The following is a 24,985-nucleotide window of genomic DNA, read 5'->3' on the forward strand; positions in this document are numbered from 1 at the left end:
TGTGTGTTTTTCACATACAGTTTGTGTTGTCAATGACCATCTATGTCTTGTGTACAGAAAATGAGGTGGCGGCTACATGTGTTGTAATCATTTGTATTTCTTGAAAAATAAATGGCTACCTTCTCAAAATAAAATGCCTGACCATTTATATGACTTTTCAGGTTGTTAGTTTTATACTATTAGTTCAGAAATGGGGTGAACTGTTAAATATGTCTCTCAAGCGATTTATTAACTATATCAAAATTACACCATGTCTCGTAAAATTACAAAAGTAGAGGGTTAAAAAACTCAGCTTTTTGCTGTATGACTAAATGGTTGACAGTTTGGATATTCCAGGTTAATGATACAATAAGTCAGCAATCTCTGCCATCACCAGCTAAATATGAAAAGTGCATGGTGCATGTGTTTCATGAAATTCACTGTGTCACATTTGGTTCTTTGCTTAGCATATTGCTCAAGTTAATCATTTAATACACTAGCATTTTCTTTATAGGGAACAACCACTGAAACAGAGATGAGGAAGAGAAGGTCAAGTTCTTTCCACATTTCCATGGACTTTCTAGAAGATCCTTCCCAAAGGCAAAGAGCAATGAGTATAGCCAGCATTTTAACAAATACAGTAGAAGGTTTGTTACACATTCCATTTTCATTCAGTTATTTTCACTAAACTTATAGTGTCTCACTTGAAACAAATATCTCTCTTTGTAAGTTGGAAACAATACATTCTAAAGAGAATATAGTAGATCTTATTTAAGAGTTATTCCTTGTTATACCTACTCATATATTCTAGGAGCTTTAAAAAAGTTACTTAAGCACAATGATAGTGAAAATCTAGAGCACGTTTTCCTGTGTGTGGCAATTCCTTGAAAATGCAGAATAAAGCAGCTCTGTTAGAGCTGCTAATCTCAGTCATTGTGACCCTTTCTTCTGTTCCATTTAGCTTAGGACTTCAACATCATCCTAAATACTATCAAGATTGGAGGGGAGGAGTGGATCGTTTCACAGAAGAAAACAAATTTAAAAGATGATTCTTGGCTCCTATAGATTCTTACCCTCTCTCTCACAGGTTTAGGTTGACAGTTTAGCCAGATATTATCAGAGGATTACACACAGTATCTACATTTCTGCAACTCATGTTCCTATTGAAACTTCGTTTAAAAGACCATTCACTTCAGGCCAGGTGCTGAGCCATATTATCAATGCGTACGAGAAAAATACTATTCTTTGCTACCTCTGCTCTATGTGTATGTCTGATGAAATATCTTCAAGTGTCTAAAGAATAAATTCTATAGTTTTTTTAAGTACAAAAGAGGTTGACTCTGTAGCAAATAAAAGTGTGTTGATTACTGAAAAACAAGTCTAGTGGATCTGAAATAAATGTGTGTACAAAATATATCTTTTGGTTCTTTTTTTTATTTTTAATTTAGAACTTGAAGAATCCAGACAGAAATGCCCACCCTGTTGGTATAAATTTTCCAACATATTCTTAATCTGGGACTGTTCACCATATTGGTTAAAAGTGAAACATATTGTCAACCTGGTTGTGATGGACCCATTTGTTGACCTGGCCATCACCATCTGTATTGTCTTAAATACTCTTTTCATGGCCATGGAGCACTATCCAATGACAGAACATTTCAATAATGTGCTTGCAGTAGGAAACTTGGTAAGCATATTGGAAGGTAAATGTGTTCAATCATTGAATTTTCTGTTTGAGAAACTGTTTCCATTTAATAATAGCTTAAAGCAGTCTTTCTTCTACCTTTCCTACCTCCTGGCTTCCAAAAGATGAAAATTATATCTAACTAGCTACACCCTACTTTTTGCTAACCATAATAGCGCTTAATGTCAAAGCAAAAACTGAGGAAGAGAGCAATAGCCATAGGCCTACAGTACTACTTGAAAAGTCAATATTGATATTTATAATTTTTTCAAGATACAGAAGCAATTAAGGACACGCGTTTTGAAATGATACTACCGCAGTTTCCCTAGCTGTAGAAGGCTTAAAAAAAAAAAAAGGTAGATCTTTTTATTTTGCTTAGTCATCATCATTATAAGCAAAAATTTAACAACTCAAAAAGGTATTCAGCTTTTCCACTTCCAAGATCTAAATAGGACATGTATTGTTTTATCTATCTATTCTATATCAAAACCATCAAATATTAAAAACCTTCAGTACATTTTGTGTATTGTTTGATTAGTAAGGCCATTTTTGGTAAAGGTTGTCACCTAAATCCTTCTCTTCTGTGCTTAAAAAACATGAATTATTAAAGTGTTTGTCAGTTGACTCAATTTAGGAATACTAGCTTTTATTTGAAAGAAAGCTAGTTTGAAATAGCTTGAAATACTAGCTTTTACCTGAAAGAAAGAGGACTTTAAATTAATGTATGTATTTTTTATATTATTTGTTTTGAGATGTAAGATTTTTGATGGTAAAAAACAAAACATGTAGGAGCACCTGGGTGGCTCAGTCGTTAAGCGCCTGCCTTCGGCTCAGGTCATGAGGGTCCTGGGATCGAGCCCCGCATCGGGCTCCCTGCTCCGTGGGAAGCCTGCTTCTCCTTCTCCCACTCCCCCTGCTTGTGTTCCCTCTCTCGCTGTGTCTCTCTCTGTCAAATAAATAAATAAAATCTTAAACAAAACAAAACATGTAAAGCATCCTGCATTGTAGTATTTACACTTTTAAAGCACTGGTATTTATACTATGGAAGTAAATTTATTTTTTCACATGCTTAACAAATTGATAATAGTAACGCACATATTATAGTAATAGATATACGCGTATAATAACGATTGGATTTGAGGAAAATGGGAATATGCCTATAGATAAATGAAAATGTTCATGGGCAAGATATCATGAGTACCTGTGCTGTATAAGGTCTGGAGGGACAGGCAGTTTGATGTGATGGAAGTTAAAAACAGATTTGGACCCAAATCCTAGTTTTGCCATTTTCTAGTTGTGTGATACCAGGCAAGTCACTAGTAAAGTAATGTTTGTATTACCTGCATTAGCCACTTCATAAACTTCTGTGGCAATAAAATGAAATAAAGTAAATGAGACCTTTCTTGTAAACTATAAATTACTACACAAATATATCTAGTAATAGAATCATTATGAGTAAATTAGTATAAATATTTTGTTCTATGAGCAAATACTAAATCATTCTACTTTATCATTATCTGATGGAATTAAAGTAACTTTGTTTTGATCGTAGGTTTTCACTGGAATCTTTACAGCAGAAATGTTTCTGAAAATTATTGCCATGGATCCTTACTATTATTTCCAAGAAGGCTGGAATATCTTTGATGGTTTTATTGTGACACTTAGCCTGGTAGAACTTGGCCTCGCCAATGTGGAAGGATTATCAGTTCTCCGTTCATTCCGACTGGTAAAAAAACAAAACGAAACAGCAACAAAACCAAAACCTGTCCAAGAGCCAGGGTTCTTACGTAGTACTCTCATAGGTTTTACTATGCAACTACTAATATTTTTAATTTTTGTGTAACATTTGCATTGTCAAAACTATCCCTAAATGGAAAAAAAAAATTATCCCCACTCATTTGGAAAAATCTTTATTTAAAAAAAAAGCATAGTGAGGTAAAGTTAAATATATAACTCAGTTGCCGTTGTGACTAACTATTATTTCTAGAGATGACTACAGTTAATATTTCTGGATTGAAGAAAATATTTTTAATGAAAATATGTCACATTTTAATAGTAACTTGAAAATATAAACAGTCCTTTGTATGGTGGATGGTAATCAGATGCAATGTGGGCATGCAGAAAATTCCTAATTTGACCTCTGGAAAATATGCTCCTTCCCTAAATCAGAAGAGAAAAATCTGTAGGATTACTTACTACGCCCTTTGATTTACATATATGTCCTTGCAAATCAGGGAAATAATTATAGGTGTGAGAAATCTCCAAATTTTTAAATGCAGGCATCTAGCTATGTCAGTACCCCAAAGGAGTATTAATGAATAATAAACAATTTCCTCCGCTTATAGCAAGGCTCAATATGGTGTCGTTTTGCATGCTATTGATAAGTGAGTATCTTTTCAACAGAGATTATAATGATTCAGATGTTAATATTAGTGTCAGGCCTGGTATGCCTTAGACCCACTTTCACCAAGCAAATTAAAGACTGTTGGACCCCAAGTAATCTTGAAAAAATTCACTCTTAGGGAAAATGATCTACATGATTAAAATATGGTTGGACAAGATTCTTCCTAGGGGGTCCAAAAATTAGCCATGAGCCTGAGAGAGTTCAAGGGCAGGGCAGATGTTGTAAGAGATTCAGTATTAATCATTTCTTGGTAAACCTCAATATATGTAAAGATCATAATAATATATATTAATTTTTTTTTATTTTCCAGCTTCGAGTTTTCAAGTTGGCAAAATCTTGGCCAACATTAAATATGCTAATCAAGATCATCGGCAATTCAGTGGGGGCTCTGGGTAACCTCACCTTAGTGTTGGCCATCATTGTCTTCATTTTTGCCGTGGTCGGTATGCAGCTCTTTGGTAAAAGCTACAAAGATTGTGTCTGCAAGATCTCCACCAGCTGTGAGCTCCCACGCTGGCACATGCATGACTTCTTCCACTCCTTCCTGATTGTGTTCCGCGTGTTGTGTGGAGAGTGGATAGAGACCATGTGGGACTGTATGGAGGTCGCTGGTCAAGCCATGTGCCTTACTGTCTTCATGATGGTCATGGTGATTGGAAACCTGGTGGTATGTACCCATTTAAGATATCTATTTCAGAAATAGATTAAGAGCATAATAGAATGGTGACCATTTTGTCCAAAACAAAAACTATGATTTATAATTTATAAAGTCTCTAGGCTTGGATATGCATATAGTCTCACTTTGACAACACAGCAATATAGCTGTGACCCTATAGTTTTTGTTTTTGTTTTTTTAAGATTTTATTTATTTATTTGACAGAGAGAGACACAGCGAGAGAGGGAACACAAGCAGGGGGAGTGGGAGAGGGAGAAGCAGGCTTCCCGTGGAGCAGGGAGCCCGATGCGGGGCTCCATCCCAGGACCCTGCAATCATGACCTGAGCCGAAGGCAGGCGCTTAACAACTGAGCCACCCAGGCGCCCCGGCCCTACAATTTTTATATTCAAATTAACTTTGTCAGTCATTTCATCACATTTAGTATATGCATTTTAACAGAGTATCCTACTGAAAACAGGCCTTGAGGGATATACTGAGAACATTTTACAAATTCAGAGAAAAGGGAGGGAGACGTCCGAAAAAATTTTTAAAGAAAGCTTAATCTTACTTGCCAGTATAGGACTAAACAGTGGTGTCTTTAAGTGTTCATAATGATTTTACCATTTCCTTGCCTCTTCATGGCATATAACATTCAATCACTCTATGTCATATGACAGGTGCTTTAGCCAACCTAGGTTAATCAATTTTCTAGTGGTTCTCAGTCAAAATAAGGGTGGGCTAATGAGACCTGAGATTACCCAAATGGAGTAACTGGTCAATTCTTCTCTTAAGTTGGAAACATGAATTACTCTTTATAGTATAGAAAAATTTAATATATTCCAAAAGATACATATATTAAGTGTCAGTTTTATGGAAATATTAGAGATTATTTATAAACAGTTCTCCTAATTAATCAATAGTGGAGTATGAGAAAGATAATAGGTTAAGAAAATAAGTGCCAATGCCTATGTTAAGATACTGATTCTTATTCTGGACTATAATGATTATTTTTTAAAATTTATATCTAACTCAGTATCTCTGTTTATCAAAAAAGGAACTATAGAATGTATTTAAGTGCGTAATTGCAAACACCAGTGATTTTTAAGGTTAGAACTTTCGTATGGTACATATTTCAATCTGTTTTCTTACAATCATACAATTTTAAACATAGCTAAACCTTAGGTTAACTCATTCAAATTCTTCATTCTCTAAGTGGGAGAATGTGAGACCAACAGAAATCATGTCTTTGCCCAAGGACGTGGAGTGAGGTAGCTTTTGAGCCAGATCACAAATTCAGATTACCCAACTTCTTCTAATCACTGTGCTATGGTGTTTCTTTCTTACCTGTTAGAACTTACAGTTTCCTCTACACTTAGAGGAATAAGTGACCTCAATCTGCTCTTCTTTACATTGGGGTAAAATTATAATCATGTCTGTGTTATTTTTAAGGTCCTGAACCTCTTTCTGGCCTTGCTTCTGAGCTCATTTAGTGCAGACAATCTTGCAGCCACGGATGATGATAATGAAATGAACAATCTCCAAATAGCTGTGGACAGGATGCACAAGGGAATAGCTTACGTGAAGAGAAAAATATATGAATTTATTCAACAATCCTTTGTTAGAAAACAAAAGATTTTAGATGAAATTAAACCACTTGATGACCTAAACAATAAGAAAGACAGTTGTATGTCCAATCATACAACAGAAATTGGAAAAGATCTTGACTATCTTAAAGATGTGAATGGAACCACAAGTGGAATAGGAACCGGCAGCAGTGTTGAAAAATACATTATTGATGAAAGTGATTACATGTCATTCATAAATAATCCCAGCCTCACTGTGACTGTACCAATTGCTGTCGGAGAGTCTGACTTTGAAAATTTAAACACAGAGGACTTCAGTAGTGAATCAGATCTCGAGGAAAGCAAAGAGGTAAGATTTTATAGATGTAGGTAGGTATAAATCTATCTATATATATATATACATGTATTATTGCCTGTATATAAATATATATGTGTGTGTGTATCTTGCTGCCTTTGGGTAAATCAGGTTTGTGGTGATGAGACGGGGAGAGAAAGAGTACAGAGATATAATGGTAGGCAGATCCTCATCTCATTTCCCATGTCCACAGATAATGGATTCAGGAGGAAAAATGATAGATCATTTTTGTAAAACATTGTATAATTTTTTTCAGGATATTAATTTGAGTTTTATCACAGTTCAAATGTTGTTCATTGAAGATTTGGGTTTTACTAAAGAACCAATGGAAGCTGATTTTTTTAAAATGATTTTTATTTTTATAAAGTTGGTTCTAAAGTACTGTTAAAATAAATTTGGCAATATTTTTTTTCTAGTCCAATTTTTATTTTGTCTTGAATCTTCAGATTTACATTTGATATTTGGTGAAGACTAATAGCTACCACATGCTCTGTTGTATTAAAAAAGAAACTTTTAAAAAAAGGAAATTTTATTACAAAGACCATCCGTAGCAAATACTTTTTCTGCAAAAATTTTCCATGATTTATACTGTTTTTGTCTGTATGGTTCAGGGCTAACAGAAAAAAATGGATCTTTTTATTAAAAAGTGACTATCCACTGAACCACTATGGCAGTTCTATTTCTTCATATCTGTATCATTTTATATCTTGGATTATCATTGCATTAATTGAAAATTTAAATATTGGGGTAGTAGAAACTTTAGAGACAATGTAATGCAGTATTTCTCAAATTCTGAGTCATGACCCAGTAGGAGTTGATAAGCCAACTTATTATACCAGTAATTTTTTTAATTGTAATTAAACAGAATAGATGATACCAGAGCACATGACGTGATGTAGGGAACACTGATGAATGAAGCTCCAGCTGCCTATGCTGAACTCAGATGCACTGCTTTCCTAATCAGAGGGCAAGCCCTGGGTCTGGGTGTGTGTGGGGGGGTGGGGGGTTGCCTGAAGTGCAGAGTTCTTAAATGTGAGTGCAGAGTTCTTAAACACTGTTTCAGCTCTTTGAAAGTGGTGATCATGAAAACTTCTGGACCCCAGGCAGAATGGATGGCTTCTTTTTTGGTTCCCAGAGATAGAAGGCAGAGCATAGGTAATAAACAACTCATGCTCTAGGCTCATACATCTCACAAAGTATCATAACATTTTGTTCTAGCTACTGATATGTATGCCTGTCTCTCCTTTTATATTGTGACATGCTTGAATATGTTTGCTACAAAGTAGGAACTCAGATCAAACTTTTCCATCTCATTTAACTCTGTTTAATAGAACCATTTTGAAGGATTCACATTATCACACTTGCTCTGATGAGAGCGCACTTGAAAATATAATTTTATTCCCCATGATCCAGACTCCATTTTTCTCTTGATTCAACCTAATAATGTGTTAGATATTGCTGGGTTTTTTTTTCTTTATTAGACATTTACCTTGTCAATTTATGTTGGGCTTCTAGGAAAGCAATTATCCGTCATCTTTTTTCACAAGAACTGCTATTGAAATGCAGTTGTATCTCAACCAGTTGAATTTTTATATTCAATACTGAAACTTCTATTCATCCCTGTTACATTTCAGTTTCTTTCATTTATTTTTAAATTAGCTTTCTGTAAATATTCTTTTATAAATTACCATATTGTCACAAATTTCCTGGTACTTTAGTTCAGCATTTATTTCTTCCTTCTTGGTCAGAAATAAACCCATATAAAGTTATTTCTCCTCATTGCTTCCTTAGTCTTATATTGTATTCTCTTCAAAGCAAGGCACAATTTATATGATGCTCTTCTTTTAGTGGAATTATACTGATGACAGGTGCCTCAAAAGATGAAGGTTCTCTATTCTAAATTAGGAATGCAGCCTATAGGGTATTAAAGTAATCTCATCATTTTGGTTCTTTCTGTTTTAGCCTTTATTCTTTTGCCTACCTTCATTTATTCAGCAGTTACCATACACCAGACATTGTACTAGATAATGGAGGATACAAATGAGCCATAGTTTTGCATATATGTATGGTAATGATCACATGTGTGGTAATTATCATATACATATATATGCAAATGCATATATACATATATACACACATACATATATAGTTGACCCTCCAACTACATGGGTTTGAACTGTGTGGGCCCATTTATACACTGATTTTTTTTTGATAAGTACTGAACTGTAAATGTATTTTCTCCTCCTTATGACTTTCTTAATAACATTTCTTTTTCTCTAACTTTATGGTAAGAATACAGTATATAATATATATACAAAATATGTATATATTAATCAACTGTTTATGTTATCAGTAAAGCTTCTGGTCAACAGTAAGCTATTAGTAGCTGAGTTTTAGGGGAGCCAAAAGTTATATGTGGAGTTTTGACTGCACAGGGTGTTGGTACCCTTCACCCCTGCATTGTTCAAGGTCAACTGTACATATATTTGGATTTTAGAAAGATAATTCTCAACTTTTAAATATGAATTTCCATGTTGGGACATACTTTTATTGACTCACAATGTTACCTACCATGGGCTCTGCTAGACCTGTTCCATTTGAATATGTTAATGTTTCCATGCTTGGATTTCAATAATGAGCCTTATCTATTATGGATCATTATTGAAATTATATCAATGCCTTGGGTTAAAGTTATAAATGGTCGTTGTTTATTATCTATTTCCTAAGCATTTGTTTTTAGACATGAAAGCCTATAATTATAATGTTGTTCATAATAGATTATTCTCTGGAGCCAGATATTGTGTTATATGATTCCATTTTAGCCAACATACCACATGGCCTTACCTGACTATCCGGTCCTCAATTCTCTTCTCAAAAGTGGGGATAAAATCACCTTCATACTTTCTGTGGAGAATTAAATGAGACAATAAATGTGAAGTAGTTAGCATAGTACCTGACAAATTAGAAATATTCAAAAAATTGTCATTATTATTATTACTAATAGCATTCCCCACACTCTGTTGGCCAGTGTTTTCTTGTAAGAGTCACTAGTAACATATTCCACTGTTAGTCCTTTTGTGTTGTCTGCCTTCTGCCCTCTGTTATAAATTGCTTTACAGGTTTATCTGGAAAAGTGACAGATTTTGTATTTTCTGTTTCATTTTTAAATTGTCTCATTAAATTCTTGTTATGGTGGACTCCTTTAAAAAGTTAGGAAACTTTTTTTTTTCCTAAAGAGCATTCCAGTCAGAAAGAATAAATATACAGAAATCTAGAGACATGACACAACATGATGTATTTAGACACAATAATAGTTTAATGTTTCTGGGATATAAAGTCACAGGAGATGAAGCTACAGGAGTATACAAGGAGCAGACTCCTCAGTTTCCAGAAAATGAAGAACAGACTGCAAATGAAGAGACATGTAAAAGGGAGACCTGTATTTGTTTTGCTTCCCCCATAAGGTGTACACGTATGCACCACTGTCCCCCATTCCAGGACAAATTTGTCGGCTGTCTTTCTACAATTGTCCCGTGTTTTTCCCCAGATGTAGGAAAGGCGTAGCATGGGCCACACTCCACACTTCTGTAAGTCCCAGCAGACCTCAACCCACAGAGTACATTCAAATAACCTAAGAAATTATCTTTAAAACCTCATAAAGGTTTCTTGACTCATGCAGTAGTAAGAATAATGGAACAGCTAGAAATATGGGTTTCCACTGAAAATTAATAATAAGGAATGGTGGCTTAGATTTTGAAGAGCTTTAAAAACTGGGCAAAACTGGCAATATAAAATCATATCTCTCCAATTAGAAAATAAGTTTCTTTGGTTACGGAGTGTATTTTATATAATTTTAGTCTTCTGAGGCCCCCACTGCAATGTTGGGCACAAATATGTGCTCAATAACTTGTTGAGTTTTGGTTGATTTGTTTGGATAATGAGACTAAAAGTCTGGTGGCCTTAACTCTACCGTGGGCAAATCACTAACTCTATATTACCCCATTTCCTAACTTGTAAAAGGAAGACAACTGTCCTCTGGTGCTTATAGGAATATCATGAGGATACAAAAGCTGTTTGGAAGTTAAAAGTGCTCAAAAACATAAGGTGATAACAGCACAATTACTACTATAATTCTGTCTGCATAAATACTTTTTAACTGAATTGAGTTATTAAACTTGTACCTTTTGGAATAAAAACAATATATTACTAAACTAGTTAGGGAAAAAGTACACTTATTTTTGCAATGAGTGAGCCCTAGAATGAGTAGAAATGCCACTTGGATCTTTGTAATTCAGGTCATGCTAATAAAATATCACATGCACTGTCTCACTCAATCTTCATACCAGCAAATAGATATTATTCCCATCTTTTGGATAAGGACATTGAATGCAGCGTTTAAGTAGCTTGCCACTGTCACACAAGTAGTAAGGACTGATCCTGCACTAGAAGAATCTAGGCAGTTGGCAACACAATCTATGTTCTTAACTATTACACAAAATCTCCTTAACAGTGACTGAAAAAATATTTTCTTTGGCATTACTTTAAAATTAATGATATTGTTTATTGAAGAACTAAGAATAGGTGTCCATTATAGAATTGGTCTTTTTTTTTTAAGGTTTTTTTTTTATTTATTCATTTGACACAGAGAGGGAAAGAGGACTCACAAGTAGTCAGAGCAGCAGGCAGAATGAGAGGGAGAAGCGGGCTCCCCGCCAAGCAGGGAGCCCAATGCAGGCCTTGATCCCAGGACCCTGGGATCATGACCTGAGCCAAAGCTGTTGCTTAATCGACTGAGCCACCCAGGCGCCCCTAGAGTTGGTCTTAACTACCAGTACCTCTTCAGCGGGCATAGGTTAATGGCATAGTCACAAGTGTCTGAGTCCTCTCCCTCAGTCCTGGAGGATTGTCTTCCTTCTGCACTGGCCTGCAGGTTAGACCGATCTTCTGAATCCCATACTGACCTATGGAGGTCTACTTCTAATTATAGAGCATTGATTCTCTTGGACTTCGGTTACTCCAAGCTGTGTTTTAGGAAGATACTCTTCCGAATTTAATGCTACCTGGAAGAATCATCCATATCATTTGGAAGCACTTCTATAGTTGCATCCTTAGCTTATGGAGTGTTTGAGAATAGGTGAAACACTAACCAGGTCCTACTCACTTTAAGGCCGCAGTGAGTACAAAATGTTTATTAAGTGAATAAATAAATGGGTAGTGAACGTTTACTTCTAGACTCCCATTTGCCCTCTCAATTATAACATCTATGTTAAAATAATATTTATTGGCTGCTTTGTGGATATTCTTTCATTTAATGCTTTTACCTTTACTGTATTTGGGTTAAAGAACATATGATAATTCCTAATTGAAGCATATACTGCTCAGCAGACTAAATTTATACTACCACAGAAAGGCCTACAGTGAATGCCTTATATGGACGATGTTCAGTTTTTAAATGTACCTGAGAGCAGGGGTTAGTGCATTTCACTTACCAAAGTACAGCCCACCTTCATCATGGTGCCTAGCATATAGTAGGTGCTCAGTAAATACCTGTTAAATAAAGAAATAAGAATAGGAAGTTTCTGGTTAATCCTGAATGAAAATGGGTATGTACAAAGATTTTTGCAAAGATCCCAGTTCATGAACACCATGATAACATAATTTTCCCCCACTGAAAAGCATCACACAATATATCTGGGGATATTAAGAATCTCTGGGAGATAGGTGTGTATGCCCCCAACTGTTCTTTCTGTATGGTCTCTTCACAAATTCTCATGGTCTCTGAAGTAGCCACTACTGCCTCCATCCCATATTACGCTTTCTCCTTCAGAAGCCCTTCCCACAAACTTACATAAATGGAGAAGACTTCCATCCTAAAATAAAATAAAATCATGCAAATTTTAAACATTCCTTTGATCTCCTCTCTTCCTTAAGTTTCTGTCCTTGAATTCATTGCCAGTCTTCTTTAAAAGATAGATTAAATTATACTCACTGTCTTCCCATTTTCCACTGCTCAGTCACCTTCAAACATCTTCTTTCCGGTTTCTTCCGCTACCTTTCTCTCTGTCAAAAATCACTGATGTTCTCTTATTTGCCAAGTTCAGTGACCCTATCTCACTTGGTTGTCTGCAGTATTTCCTAATTCTTTAAGCTCTATCATTCCCCGGCTTCCAAAAAGCCAGGCTACTTTCCTCCCAACCATAAAAGCTCTCAAATGGCTTATGAGAAGCCCAGATTCATCCTCAACTTCTCTAATTGGAAGGCCCTCATCAAATTTACTGCTAAATCCTGTGGATTTTATCTCCTAAATCCATCTCCAATCTTGACCTCCCACTTCCGGTCCTATTATTTCATCTGTATCACTAGAATTACCCTCTGAAACACATTTCCATGGGAGGAAAAAAAGGCAGTCTTAAATATATCATGAGCAATTGGAAAGCCTTGATCAGACTCATTTCATCAGTCTAATTCCCCATGACTCAGCTCAGTTCTAGTCACACGCTTCCATGAAGTTTCTGTCCTTGGACTCCATCATTTCTTGTTAGAAATTACCTTCTTCTCCTTGCCATTCTCTGCAAAATCTAACAAAACAAAATGACCTTTGTATCAATATTCGCGACTTTGTCCATGTATTCACTCCACAAAAATATATTGTTGCTCTCTTGCTCACTATATCAAACAACTCTTAATTCTGGAAAGCCCTCTGAATTTCCCCCAGCTAGAACTACTAGCTGCATACAATGAAAGGTATGCATTGCACTCTGTTTCTCTGTTGTATATCTGTCTATCCTACTTATAATCTTGTGAGCAATTCGAGATTAAGAACTGTGGTCATACATATCTTCGTACTTCTAGTAACATCCACAGTACCTAGCACAAATGAGGTGCTGGATCAGTGTTAATTGGCATCATGTAAGTTAATGACATGTTTCATGTTATCAGTCATACCTTCTGAAAGTATACAAATGAACAAATCGAGCAAGACTCTTCCTAAGTCAAATTAAGTAAACAGTTTGCTTTTGGATGCAGCTTCTCTCTGGGGAGGGAGCAGGGAGGAGAGAAGAAGGAGGAGAAAAGAAAACACTCAGATTTTTCATATAATTGCCTCACAGATGTTCATGGAGCTCTTTGTAGAGTCCCGTCTGGACATTGGTTGGGTGTGTCCTTTCCAGCTCTTGTCTATTTCCTTATCCTGAGCTATAGTTTCTCAGGGCCATGATCTTTATGAGATGGCAACTATTCTATGTGAAGAGGGCTACCATCTAACCAGTGGCTACCCAAACTCCTTCTTCCTTACATCTGATCAATTACCAGGTACCACCAGCTCTGATGCATCTTTATCTACTCTGCATCTCCACCAGCTCCACACAATGGCAGACCTCCATCATCTCTCAGATTTAACTGCTGCAACCCTCACAAATGTTCCCTCTCACTAGTCTAGTCTCTACATAATAAGTGGTCTTTCTAAAAGGCAGATCTGGTTGTAGCTCACCTCTCTTTCTAACCTTTCAGGAGTTGCCCCTTGCTTACAGTCTATACCACTTAACATGGCCTACGAGTCCCTGCAGAAAATGACCATTATGGACATTTCTAGCCTCACATAGTAGTAATCTCCACCTCTCCCTATCCAAGTACACTGACTGGTCTTTTGTTTCCTAAAACTCCCCATGCTTTGTCAAGTTCTGATCCTTGTGCCTGTTCTCTCAATCTAGAATACTCTTACGCCATTCTCTTCCCCTGCCCCAACCCCACCCAACTCATCCTTCTGGTACCAAATGTTACTTTCTTCTAGCCTCCCTTCTTAGACTGAGTTAGGTGGTGCTTTCAAGATACCCTGTACTAACTCAATTATAGTGTGTGACAATTGTTTGCTCATCTGTGTCTTCCATCTGATTGTGAATGCATGAGGGCAGGTACTAGGTCTATTATATTCACTGTTTCCTTTTTCAGGTCCTAATCTTGTTTTTGTGCATGATCTGATATTTTTGGTAGTTGAAAGGTCAAATATTAGCAATTACACACATTACAAACTATATAATACTGTTATGAAACTCATTGCCATTTATCAGGTAAGCACATGGCAAGCATTTTCCATGTGTTATCTTGTTTGATCCTTATAACAATCATGTGACATAAGGACCATTTTACAAATTAGAAACTAAAGCTTAAGGAGGTGAAGATAATTGCTAAAAGTCCATAAAACCACTAATTGTGATTCAAACCCAAGCTTGTCTGACTCAAAACAGAACTCTTAACCCTTTCATTATATATAGTTACACAGTTCCTCCAGTCAGTAGACACTCATTAAATATTCGTTAAATATGTTATCATTTATCATGAAAAATTAATGTCAAAAGAACACTAGAGACTCTATGCCCTTTCAGCAAAATGAACTTAACAATGAAAAATACTCATTTGATTTACAACTTTGACTTCTAGCTTGGGAATTATAAATGCAATTTTGCAGACCTTTTTTGGTGTTTCTAACTTATTTGCGTTACAATAATTTTCTGTTGGTCCAATATATGATGAGATGTTCTATTTCTCTTATATCTAATCATCAATACAAAATTCATGTTTGACATACTTTAAAGCAGAATTCAAAGTATATTAGAGCTATATTCCTCCACTTTCCCTTCTGCCTTGGTGAAGTGTTTGACTAACACTGGATTTCACAACTGATAAGAGCAAGTTAATATTTAGTAAATTTGAATAGTGCACTGAAGACTTCCCTTCCAACCCACAACTTGATGAAGATATCATCTGGGTTTTAGGGATGATGTGGGAATTAATGAATTAATATTTGACTTTTCCAGCTACTCTGTGGATAGGCTAAATCTCAGTACAGTGTATTTTTCTTTGATATTATATTGTTGCTTTGTTGAGATACTTTGATGGGGTCATTTAAATTTTCAATATGCTAGTGTACACTAGAAATATTTACTAATGCCTAATGTACACAATAAAATATTAATACTAATATTTTTGATGTAGGGCATCTCATTTATAAATGATTTGAGATATATATGTATTTAAGTATATATAACAACATAAAATGCCCACTTTTAAAATAATACATGCCTAGCTTTAAAAATAAGTATTTTGGGGGCTCCTGGGTGGCTTAGTCAGATGAGTATCTGACTCTTGATTTCACTCAGGTCATGATTTCAGGGCCATGAGATGGAGCCCTGCATTGGGCTCTGAGCTCACCTCAGAGTCTGCTTGACATTCTCTTTCTCCATTTACCCCCCACCTTCCACCCTCTGTGGGCACACACTCTCTCTCTCAAACAAATAAATAAATCTTTAAAAATAAGTATTTTTTCAAAAATAAAAAATATATATATACATATACATGCACACACATATTCTGTATCCCTTTGACCCTTGAATTTGAGATTTATATTTTAATAAATTTATCACTTATTATAAATTGAACGATTAAACCCTATAAATAAGCTTCCTGTAGCAAAGTCTAAAATAAAAACATAAACATCGTAACATCAAGTCAGAGAACAAGAAAAAACCATTTAATCATTTACTCTTAAAAAATATTGTGGAGTATTTTATTTGCTATGCTTTGTTTTGCTTCACCCTCAAGGTCAAAATCATTTGCTACTGTAAAGAACATTTTTTAAAAGCAGGAATATTACATAAATCCACTGAGGAGGAAAAATGCTCTTACCATCAGTGTTGTCATTATAAGTGGTTATTGAATGCTCTGGCGTACAAGACAAAGTGGATGCTTTAGATATGAGGTGGTCCCTGCATTCTCTCAGCTTACTTATTAAGTCAGCCTGCAGAAAATACATGATCAGTACAGGTCAATGTAGAATTTAGCTTGACAGTCATGTGTGAAAATATACATATTTTCAAAAGAACTAGCTTGTTGGTAAATTAAAGTTTGATTAATGACTTAAATATGAAAATTGATTTTTAAAATAATCTATACTCTCAAAAACTAACTGTGAGAACCAAATGCTTTATTATTTGGATAGTGGACTTCAAAGTAAGATTAAATTTTAATTTAAAAACAAAAAAGGAAGAATTAATTGGCCTTATTGGGTTTTTTTAAAGATTTTATTTACTTATTTGAGAGACAGATTGAAAGAGAAAGCATAGGAGCAGGGGGAGAGGGGAGGGTGGGGAGGTAGAAGCAGACATGGCGCTAGATCCCAGGAACCTGGGATCATGACCTGAGTGAAAGGTAGACACTTAAGCAACTGAGCCACCTAGGTGCCCTGCCTTATTGGTTTTTATTTTTTTTCTTTTTTTAAAATTATTATTAACATATAATATATTATTTGTTTCAGGGGTACTGGTCTGTGATTCATCAGTCTTACACAATTCAGAGTGCTCACCATAGCATATATTCTCCCCAGTGTCCATCACCCAACCACCCCATCCCTCCTACCCCTCCCTTCCACTCCAGCAACACTCAGTTTGTTTCCTGAGATTGTCTCTTATGGTTTGTCTCCCCCTCTGGTTTCATCTTGTTTCATTTTTCCCTCCCTTCCCCTATGATTCTGTCTTGTTTCTTAAATTTCTCATATCAGTGAGATCATATAATACTTGTCTTTCTCTAACTTATTTTGCTTAGTGTAATACCCTCTAGTTCCGTCCACATCGTTGCAAATGACAAGATTTCATTTTTTGATACTGCATGATATTCCATTGTGTGTGTGTGTGTGTGTGTGTGTGTGTGTGTGTGTGTGTGTGTGTGTATACCACATCTTCTTTATCCATTCATCTGTTGATGGACATCTAGGCTCTTTCCATAGTTTGGCTATTGTGGACATTGCTGCTACAAACATTGGGGTGCACATGCCCCTTCGGATCCCTACATTTGTATCTTTGGGGTAAATACTAAGTAGTGCAATTGCTGGGTCAAGGGTAGCTCTATTTTCAACTTTATGAGGAACCTGCACAGTGTTTTCCAGAGTGGCTGCACCAGCTTGCATTCCCACCAACAGTGTAGGAGGGTTCCCCTTTCTCCGCATCCTCGCCAACATCTGACATTTACTGACTTATTAATTTTAGCCATTCTGACTGGTGTGAGGTGGTATCTCATTGAGGTTTTGATTTGTATTTCCCTAATGCCGAGCGATGTTGAGCACTTTTTCATGTGTCTGTTGTTCATTTGGATGTCTTCTTTGCAGAAATGTCTGTTCAGGTCTTCTGCCCATTTCTTGATTGGGTTATTTGTTTTTTGGGTGTTGAGTTTGGTAAATTCTTTATTGATTTTGGATACTAGCCCTTTATCTGATATGTCATTTGCAAATATCTTCTCCCATTCTGTGGGTTGTCTTTTGGTTTTGTTGATTGTCTCCTTTGCTGTGCAAAAGCTTTTTATCTTGTTGAAGTCCCAATAGTTCATTTTTGCCCTTGCTTCCCTTACCTTTGGCAATGTGTCTAGGAAGAGGTTGCTGTGGCTGAGGTCAAAGAGGTTGCTGCCTGTGTTCTCCTCAAGGATTTTGATGGATTTCTGCCTCACATTGAGGTCTTTCATCCATTTTGAGTCTATTTTTCTGTGTGGTGTAAGGAAATGGTCCAGTTTCATTCTTCTGCATGTGGCTGCCCAATTTTGCCAACACTATTTGTTGAAGAGACTGTCTTTTTTCCATTGGACATTCTTTCCTGCTTTGTCGAAGATTATTGTTGTCCAGAGTTGTGATGTCACCAGCTTGCTTTTCTTTTTCAATATTGCTCTGTCTATTCAGGGTCTTTTCTGGTTCCATACAAATTTTAGGATTATTTGTTCCATTTCTTTGAAAAAAAGTTGATGGTATTTTGATAGGGATTGCATTAAATGCTCTAGGCAGCATAGACATTTTCACAGTATTTATTAAATCAATCCATGAGCATGGAACGTTTTTTTCGTTTCTTTGTGTCTTCCTCAATTTCTTTCATGAGTATTCTATAGCTGTCTGAGTATGGATCCTTTGCCTTTGGTTAGATTTATTCCTAGGTGTCTTATAGTTTTGGGTGCAATTGTAAATGGGATTGACTCCTCAATTTCTTTTTCTTCTGTTTTGTTGTTGTATAGAAATGCAACTGATTTCTGTGCATTGATTTTATATCCTGGAACTTCACTGAATTCCTTCATGAGTTCTAGCAGTTTTGGGGGGGAATCTTTTGGGTTTTCCCAAAAGATTGATATGATAAAGTATCATATCATCTCAAAGAGTGAGAGGTTGACTTCTTCTTTGCCAATTTGGATGCCTTTTATTTCTTTTTGTTGTCTGATTGCTGAGGCTAGGACTTCTAGAACTATGTTGAATAGCAGTGGTGATAGTGGACATCCCTACCATGTTCCTGACCTTAGAGGAAAAGCTCTCAGTCTTTCCCCATTGAGAATGATATTTGCTGTGGGTTTTTCATAGATGGCTTTTATGATATTAGGTGTGTACCCTCTATCCCTACACTGTGAAGAGTTTTAATCAAGAAGGGATGCTGTACTTTGTCAAATGCTTTTTCTGCATCTCTTGAGAGTATCATATGGTTCTTGTTCTTTCTTTTATTAATGTATTGTATCACATTGATTGATGTGCGGATGTTGAACCAAACTTGCAGCCCAGGAACAAGTCCCACTTGGTAGTGGTGAATAATCCTTTTAATATACTGTTGGATCCTATTAGCTAGTATTTTGGTGAGAATTTTTGTATCCATGTTCATCAGGGATATTGGTCTGTAGTTCTCCTTTTTGAAGGGGTCTTTGTCTGATTTTGGGATCGAGGTAATGCTGGTCTCATAAAATGAGTTTGGAAGTTTTCCTTCCATTTCTATTTTTTGGAACAGTTTCAGAAGAATAGGTATTAATTCTTCTTGAAATGTTCGGTAGAATTCCCCTGGGAAGCCATCTGGCCCTGGGCTCTTGTTTGTCGGGAGATTCCTTAGTGGTTATGGGTCTGTTCAGGTTTTTTCTATTTCTTCCTGGTTCAGTTTTGGTAGTTTATACATCTCTAGGAATGCATCCATTTCTTCCAGATTGTCTAATTTGCTGGCATATAGTTGCTCATAATATGTTCTTATAATTGTTTGTATTTCTTTGGTGTTGGTTGTGATCTCTCTTTCATTCATGATTTTATTTATTTGGGTCCTTTCTCTTTCTTTTTGATAAGTCTGGCCAGGGGATTATCAATCTTATTAATTCTTTCAAAGAACCAGCTCCTAGTTTCATTGATCTGTTCTACTGTTCTTTTGGTTTCTATTTCATTGATTTCTGCTCTGATCTTTATTACTTCTCTTCTCCTGCTGGGCTTAGGCTTTATTTCCTTATTGGTTTTTAAATCGACGAAAGTACTTGTTTGAGAATGTTCTAGTTTCGCTGTTATCCAATTTTTTTAGTATTAGAGATGGGTTTTTGCCACACATCTAAAAATCTTTGCCTTCTCTCTGGGAGTAATTGTGTTATTATTCCAAGGAAATAAAGAATTTGGAGACAGATCATCTTTGATTTCAACAATGAAAAATATAAGGATATATTGATAAAAATACATAAAAATGGTTGTGAGTGTTTTAATACCATTCTCTTAGCTTCTGATAAAACAAAACAAAGAAAAATTAAAGAGGGACACTGATAATTTGAATAATGTAATTAATAAAAGTAAATGTCATGGATGTATATATTATCTCAAAATTTATACATGTAGAAAATTCATATTTTCAAGTGCCCATGTATATATTTATATAAATTAACAATATATTGGATAGCAAAGTAAACCTCAATAAATTCAAAATAGAAGATATCATATAGGGTTATTATCTTGAGAGCATGTTTAGTTTGAGTAACATTAGGTACACTTCTACTTTCACACAGTATTTCAGGCAGACTATAGAATATAATTATGTGGCTTGAGAAATGTTTGGAAATTAATTTGTAAGCATGTGTAGGATCACTTGTAACTGGTAACATATTACATATGTTAACATATGTAATGTAACATACATAAACCCAATATTACATATTGGGTTGTACAAGAAGAATAGCTAACTTTAAAGAATATTCTTAAGAATAAAGTTTGATATATTGGCAATAGCACTCTCATCTGTAGAAAATCCGAACTTGTTAGACCTGGAGTAACTCTGTGCATAAAAAAGGGTAGCAATTTATTTTATCATCATCCAGGCAGGACACATCAGAGGACGATACTTATGGAGGCAATTAAGAGGCATTCGATAAAATTAATTTCATATTATTTTAGGTTCACATCTTTTTATCTTATTACTCACAATGGCTGATTGGAAATCTGAAAGCCAGGTGACTAATAATGGTATTTAGTAATGGATACAAAGTTTGATATGGAGGCTGATATCTGGCACCATATGTGAAGAACTGTGATAAGCAAAAGGTGGATTTGGGGCACCTGGGTGGCTCAGTTGGTTAAGCAACTGCCTTCGGCTCAGGTCATGATCCCGGGGTCCTGGGATCGAGTCCCATATCGGGCTCCCTGCTCGGCAGGGAGTCTGCTTCTCCCTCTGACCCTCTTCCCTCTCATGCTCTCTATCTCTCATTCTCTCTCTCTCAAATAAATAAATAAAATCTTAAAAAAAAAAGGTGGATTTGTCCAAAAATTTTAAAGCCTTTTCAAGCATTACTTTAAAAAACTTCCCTGTGAACTGGGTGCTCTGTGTAAGTGATGAGTCACTGAATTCTGCTCCTGAAACCAATATTACACTAGATGTTAACTAAAATTTAAATGAAAATTTGAAACAGACAAGAAAAAACAACCAAAATTTCCCTGTGAGTTGAAGTAATACTATATAACAAAGGGTTTTATTATTGCTTTCACATAAGTTACTATTGTGACATTTGCTTTATAACAAGTATATAATTAGTTTGGCAGAATTACTGTAAACAAAAATTAAATAGAACTCATGTCTACAGCTACCAAAAAGCTAGCTTGTTGCAGCTGATGAAATAATTTCCATAAAGATACTGAATATTTATATTATATAAAATGCCATAATGAATTTGTGGTGTGAACAGATGTCTTTGTTTTTCATTTTTCACTTCAAGATCGAATTATAGATTCTCTTCACCTGTTAGACTAAACTTGCTATTTTTTCAATGGATTATTTTCAGTTTTAAATTGATGGAAAAGTTATAAGTGTGTCAATACACTGTTTCAGAAATGGTGTGATTGCACAGAAGACAGAGCATGGACTTTGGGCTCAAGAGTAATTCTCTCAAATATTGGCTTTCTCACTTACTGGTTATATGATGTTAGACAAAGTATTTAACCTGTCTGAGCCTTAGCTCCCTTATCTGTAAATGAGAACAATTACACTAACTTTCCTTCCCCCTCACCCTCCCTCTGGGGCTCCTCTAATTCAGTGGTTTGCTTAGTACCAGTTCCTGATGGCCATTTGTAACTTCATAGCGTAACAATTTGATTTCATACTAACATTGTGAGTAATGGAAAAGGAGATAACACAGACAATTTCCTTATCTCCTTTTCTTATTCAATCCGTCTTTTACTCAAACTTAAAATCTCTTTGCTTCAAAGAGAATCCAAAATCAGTTCATAGCACCAGTTCTTTCTTTCTAGACTATTAGTTACTGAAATTGAGGTGACTTACTTTTTATGTCCATCTCATGAACAGAAACTGAATGGAAGCAGTAGTTCCTCTGAAGGCAGCACTGTAGACATTGGGGCACCTGCAGAAGAACAGCCTGTAGTGGAACCTGAGGAAACCCTTGAACCTGAAGCCTGTTTCACTGAAGGTAAGAAAATGACCTTTATGTTAATCTTCCATTTATAGAGTGCAGGGTTTTTGTTTGTTTGTTTGTTTAGCTGTTGATCACCCAAGATGGACCATTCATAATACAATAGAACCTTTAGTAGATCTATTTCAATTCCCTCCAATATGCTAACAGTTTTAAAATCTATTGTTATTTTTGGTTAATTCTGCCCATTATGTGTAAAAGATCACAAACATGGAGAAAACTATTTTTAATGTAACCAAAACTAGTAATTTATATTTTTTAAATAAAATGGTGATTTCACAAGGAGTGGCATCTTAAACACCAATCAAAATTCTCATACACAGAATTTGCCTTAAGAATAACTTTCCGACTACTAAAGTTAAATGACTTGCAAATGCTAAACTGTGATTTTTTTAACAAAATCATCATTTTCCAAAGCTTACTGGATGAAGCAGGAAATAAGCACAGCCCACATCCGATACCTGAATGGTACCTAGTTGAGCCTGGTACAACATGGACAACAGTTATAAGAGCTTTGTTTTTCCCATGACTAGCATTTCCCATGGTCTGATTTTCTTGAGAATTTGACTTTTGAAGATATGAATATATTTGCATATTCTCTATTTAGTGATCTCTTCTTCATAGACTGGATATATATTGTTTCCCTCTATTTCCCAGTACAAATTCCACACATCACTCCAAGTCCTTCTCAAAACTACCTTCATCTAATCATGGTGGAAAAGAGCTTATTATTCCTTATTATGCCTCTCCACAGCTATTAATAAATATACCCATTTAATTCACCTGATAACTTTTGTATATTATCTTATGAGAGTTCTTCTCTTTCTGTTTTGAACTGTTGTATGTATCTTTACTGTCTTTTTCTCTCCATCCCTTCCTTCCTTCCGTTCCTCTCTTTTCTTCCAGCATACTTGACTTTTTCTTTTTCCTCTTTTGTTTTTGTTTCGGGGGGGCAGAGTTTGTTTTTTTGTTTTGTTTTGTTTTGTTTTGCCTTGAGGTGAGGTTCCTGAGCTTATTTCTTTTCTTGAAAACAAGAATGTAAGATTCTTGGTGACAAGGTCCCTGTGCTGTACCTTTTTTTTTTTTTTGCCTTTTTTAAAAAAATGTTATTTGTATCTTCCATGGGGCTTACAAAGGTAATCACAGATAGTTTGAGTGAATAAAACACTATAAGGAAGACAATGACAAATCAAAGCAGGGCCAAGCAATCACATTTTAATGGACTAAATTAATTTTGGGAAAATTATATGAGCTTTTCTAGAAACACCACAAGAAAACAAAGCAGTAACAAACCCAGCGTTATTGGGGGAGTTCTACATTATTATTCCATAACCTCTTTAAAAGGGAAGTTTTCTATTTATCACTAATCCTCATTTTGAAATCCTCTACTAGAGTGACTTCAACAGAGTGCAATAGAATGACATAGTACAAGGCAAAGCTATTTTACATTTATTTGTACTTTACAAAGTTCTTTCTTGGACAATAAGAGTTGAGGCAGAAAAAGCAGGTATTATTAGCCAGGGAACTGTTTAAGGAGGCTGAATAATTTTCACAGCTTTACACAGCTAATGAATGTGCTCTTACTACTCCAGGCTTAGAGAGTTAACCTAGCAAGATGGAGATGGTAATTGTGGTGAGAAGATGAATCAGGGACATGCTAAAGAATATTACTGAAGCCGCAGAAGTTACTTCATCTACTCCTGTTTGAACATTATACTTGCAGGCTGTGTACAAAGATTTAAATGTTGTCAAATCAGTGTGGAAGAAGGGAGAGGAAAACAGTGGTGGAACCTGAGAAGAACGTGTTTCCGAATAGTTGAACATAACTGGTTTGAGACCTTCATTGTCTTCATGATTCTCCTTAGTAGTGGTGCACTGGTAAGTGAATATTAAGCAAAAGTGGTACAATATTAAGTTTAAGGTAATCTAATACTGATGACTTATTAATCATTTCTAATGCACTGTTTTAGTATCCAATACATTTTTTTCCCCAAACCCTCATCCTGCAACCATTTTCATTTTCATAGTGTCAGCCATTACCTCTGTTGGATAAATCTCAAACTGTTATCTTTACTTAGGACTTCTTCCTTGAATATATATACATCTGTATATCCAACCATCCATCCATCCATCCATCCATCCATCCATCCATCCATTCACTTACCTCCTGTCTACCCACCCACTTTTCTACCTGTCTCTAACACATTTTTCATTACCCCACATCCTATCTTCCAGATTATAGACTTAATGTTTTAACTATGCATTTCTGGATTTATTTCTACTACATATACATACAATTTCTAATAAATTATTGATTCACTTTTGCTTACTAGTAAGTAACCTAGAAAATTTGTCCCTCCAGCTTATTATAACCAAGGAATACAAATATTCAGTTGCTCATATTTTAACAAGAAGGTAAGCATGGCAACTCAGTGTAGTTAATGGAAGTCCTGTGATGGAGAATATATAACTTTGGAGTTCTGATGACTATTGCCTCTGTATGGTATTATTATTATCTCTTTATGGACAGTCAATAAGTCCTTAGGGACCACTTCTCTGTCCCTTTTAAAGTGTGTCCACTGTTCTTATGCTACTCAG

General features: G+C 35.5%; 1 protein-coding gene across 9 annotated transcripts in view; it reads left to right on the forward strand.

The window, feature by feature from the left end:
- Nucleotides 1-24,985, forward strand: part of LOC112809530 (sodium channel protein type 1 subunit alpha) — a 143,924-nt gene that overhangs the window by 94,624 nt on the left and 24,315 nt on the right. For all 9 annotated transcript variants that reach the window (XM_073882996.1, XM_073883002.1, XM_073882998.1 and 6 more), the window contains 7 exons: nt 494-626; nt 1,428-1,666; nt 3,216-3,389; nt 4,378-4,734; nt 6,173-6,655; nt 22,264-22,384; nt 24,111-24,265. In XM_073882996.1, coding sequence (XP_073739097.1) covers nt 494-626; nt 1,428-1,666; nt 3,216-3,389; nt 4,378-4,734; nt 6,173-6,655; nt 22,264-22,384; nt 24,111-24,265 — 1,662 coding nt within the window. The remainder of the gene's footprint in view (nt 1-493; nt 627-1,427; nt 1,667-3,215; nt 3,390-4,377; nt 4,735-6,172; nt 6,656-22,263; nt 22,385-24,110; nt 24,266-24,985) is intronic.

This window comes from Callorhinus ursinus, unplaced genomic scaffold (genome assembly GCF_003265705.2).
Source record: "Callorhinus ursinus isolate GAN/ISIS: 27379988/994484 unplaced genomic scaffold, GSC_fseal_2.0 scaffold2, whole genome shotgun sequence".
Taxonomy (NCBI): domain Eukaryota; kingdom Metazoa; phylum Chordata; class Mammalia; order Carnivora; family Otariidae; genus Callorhinus; species Callorhinus ursinus.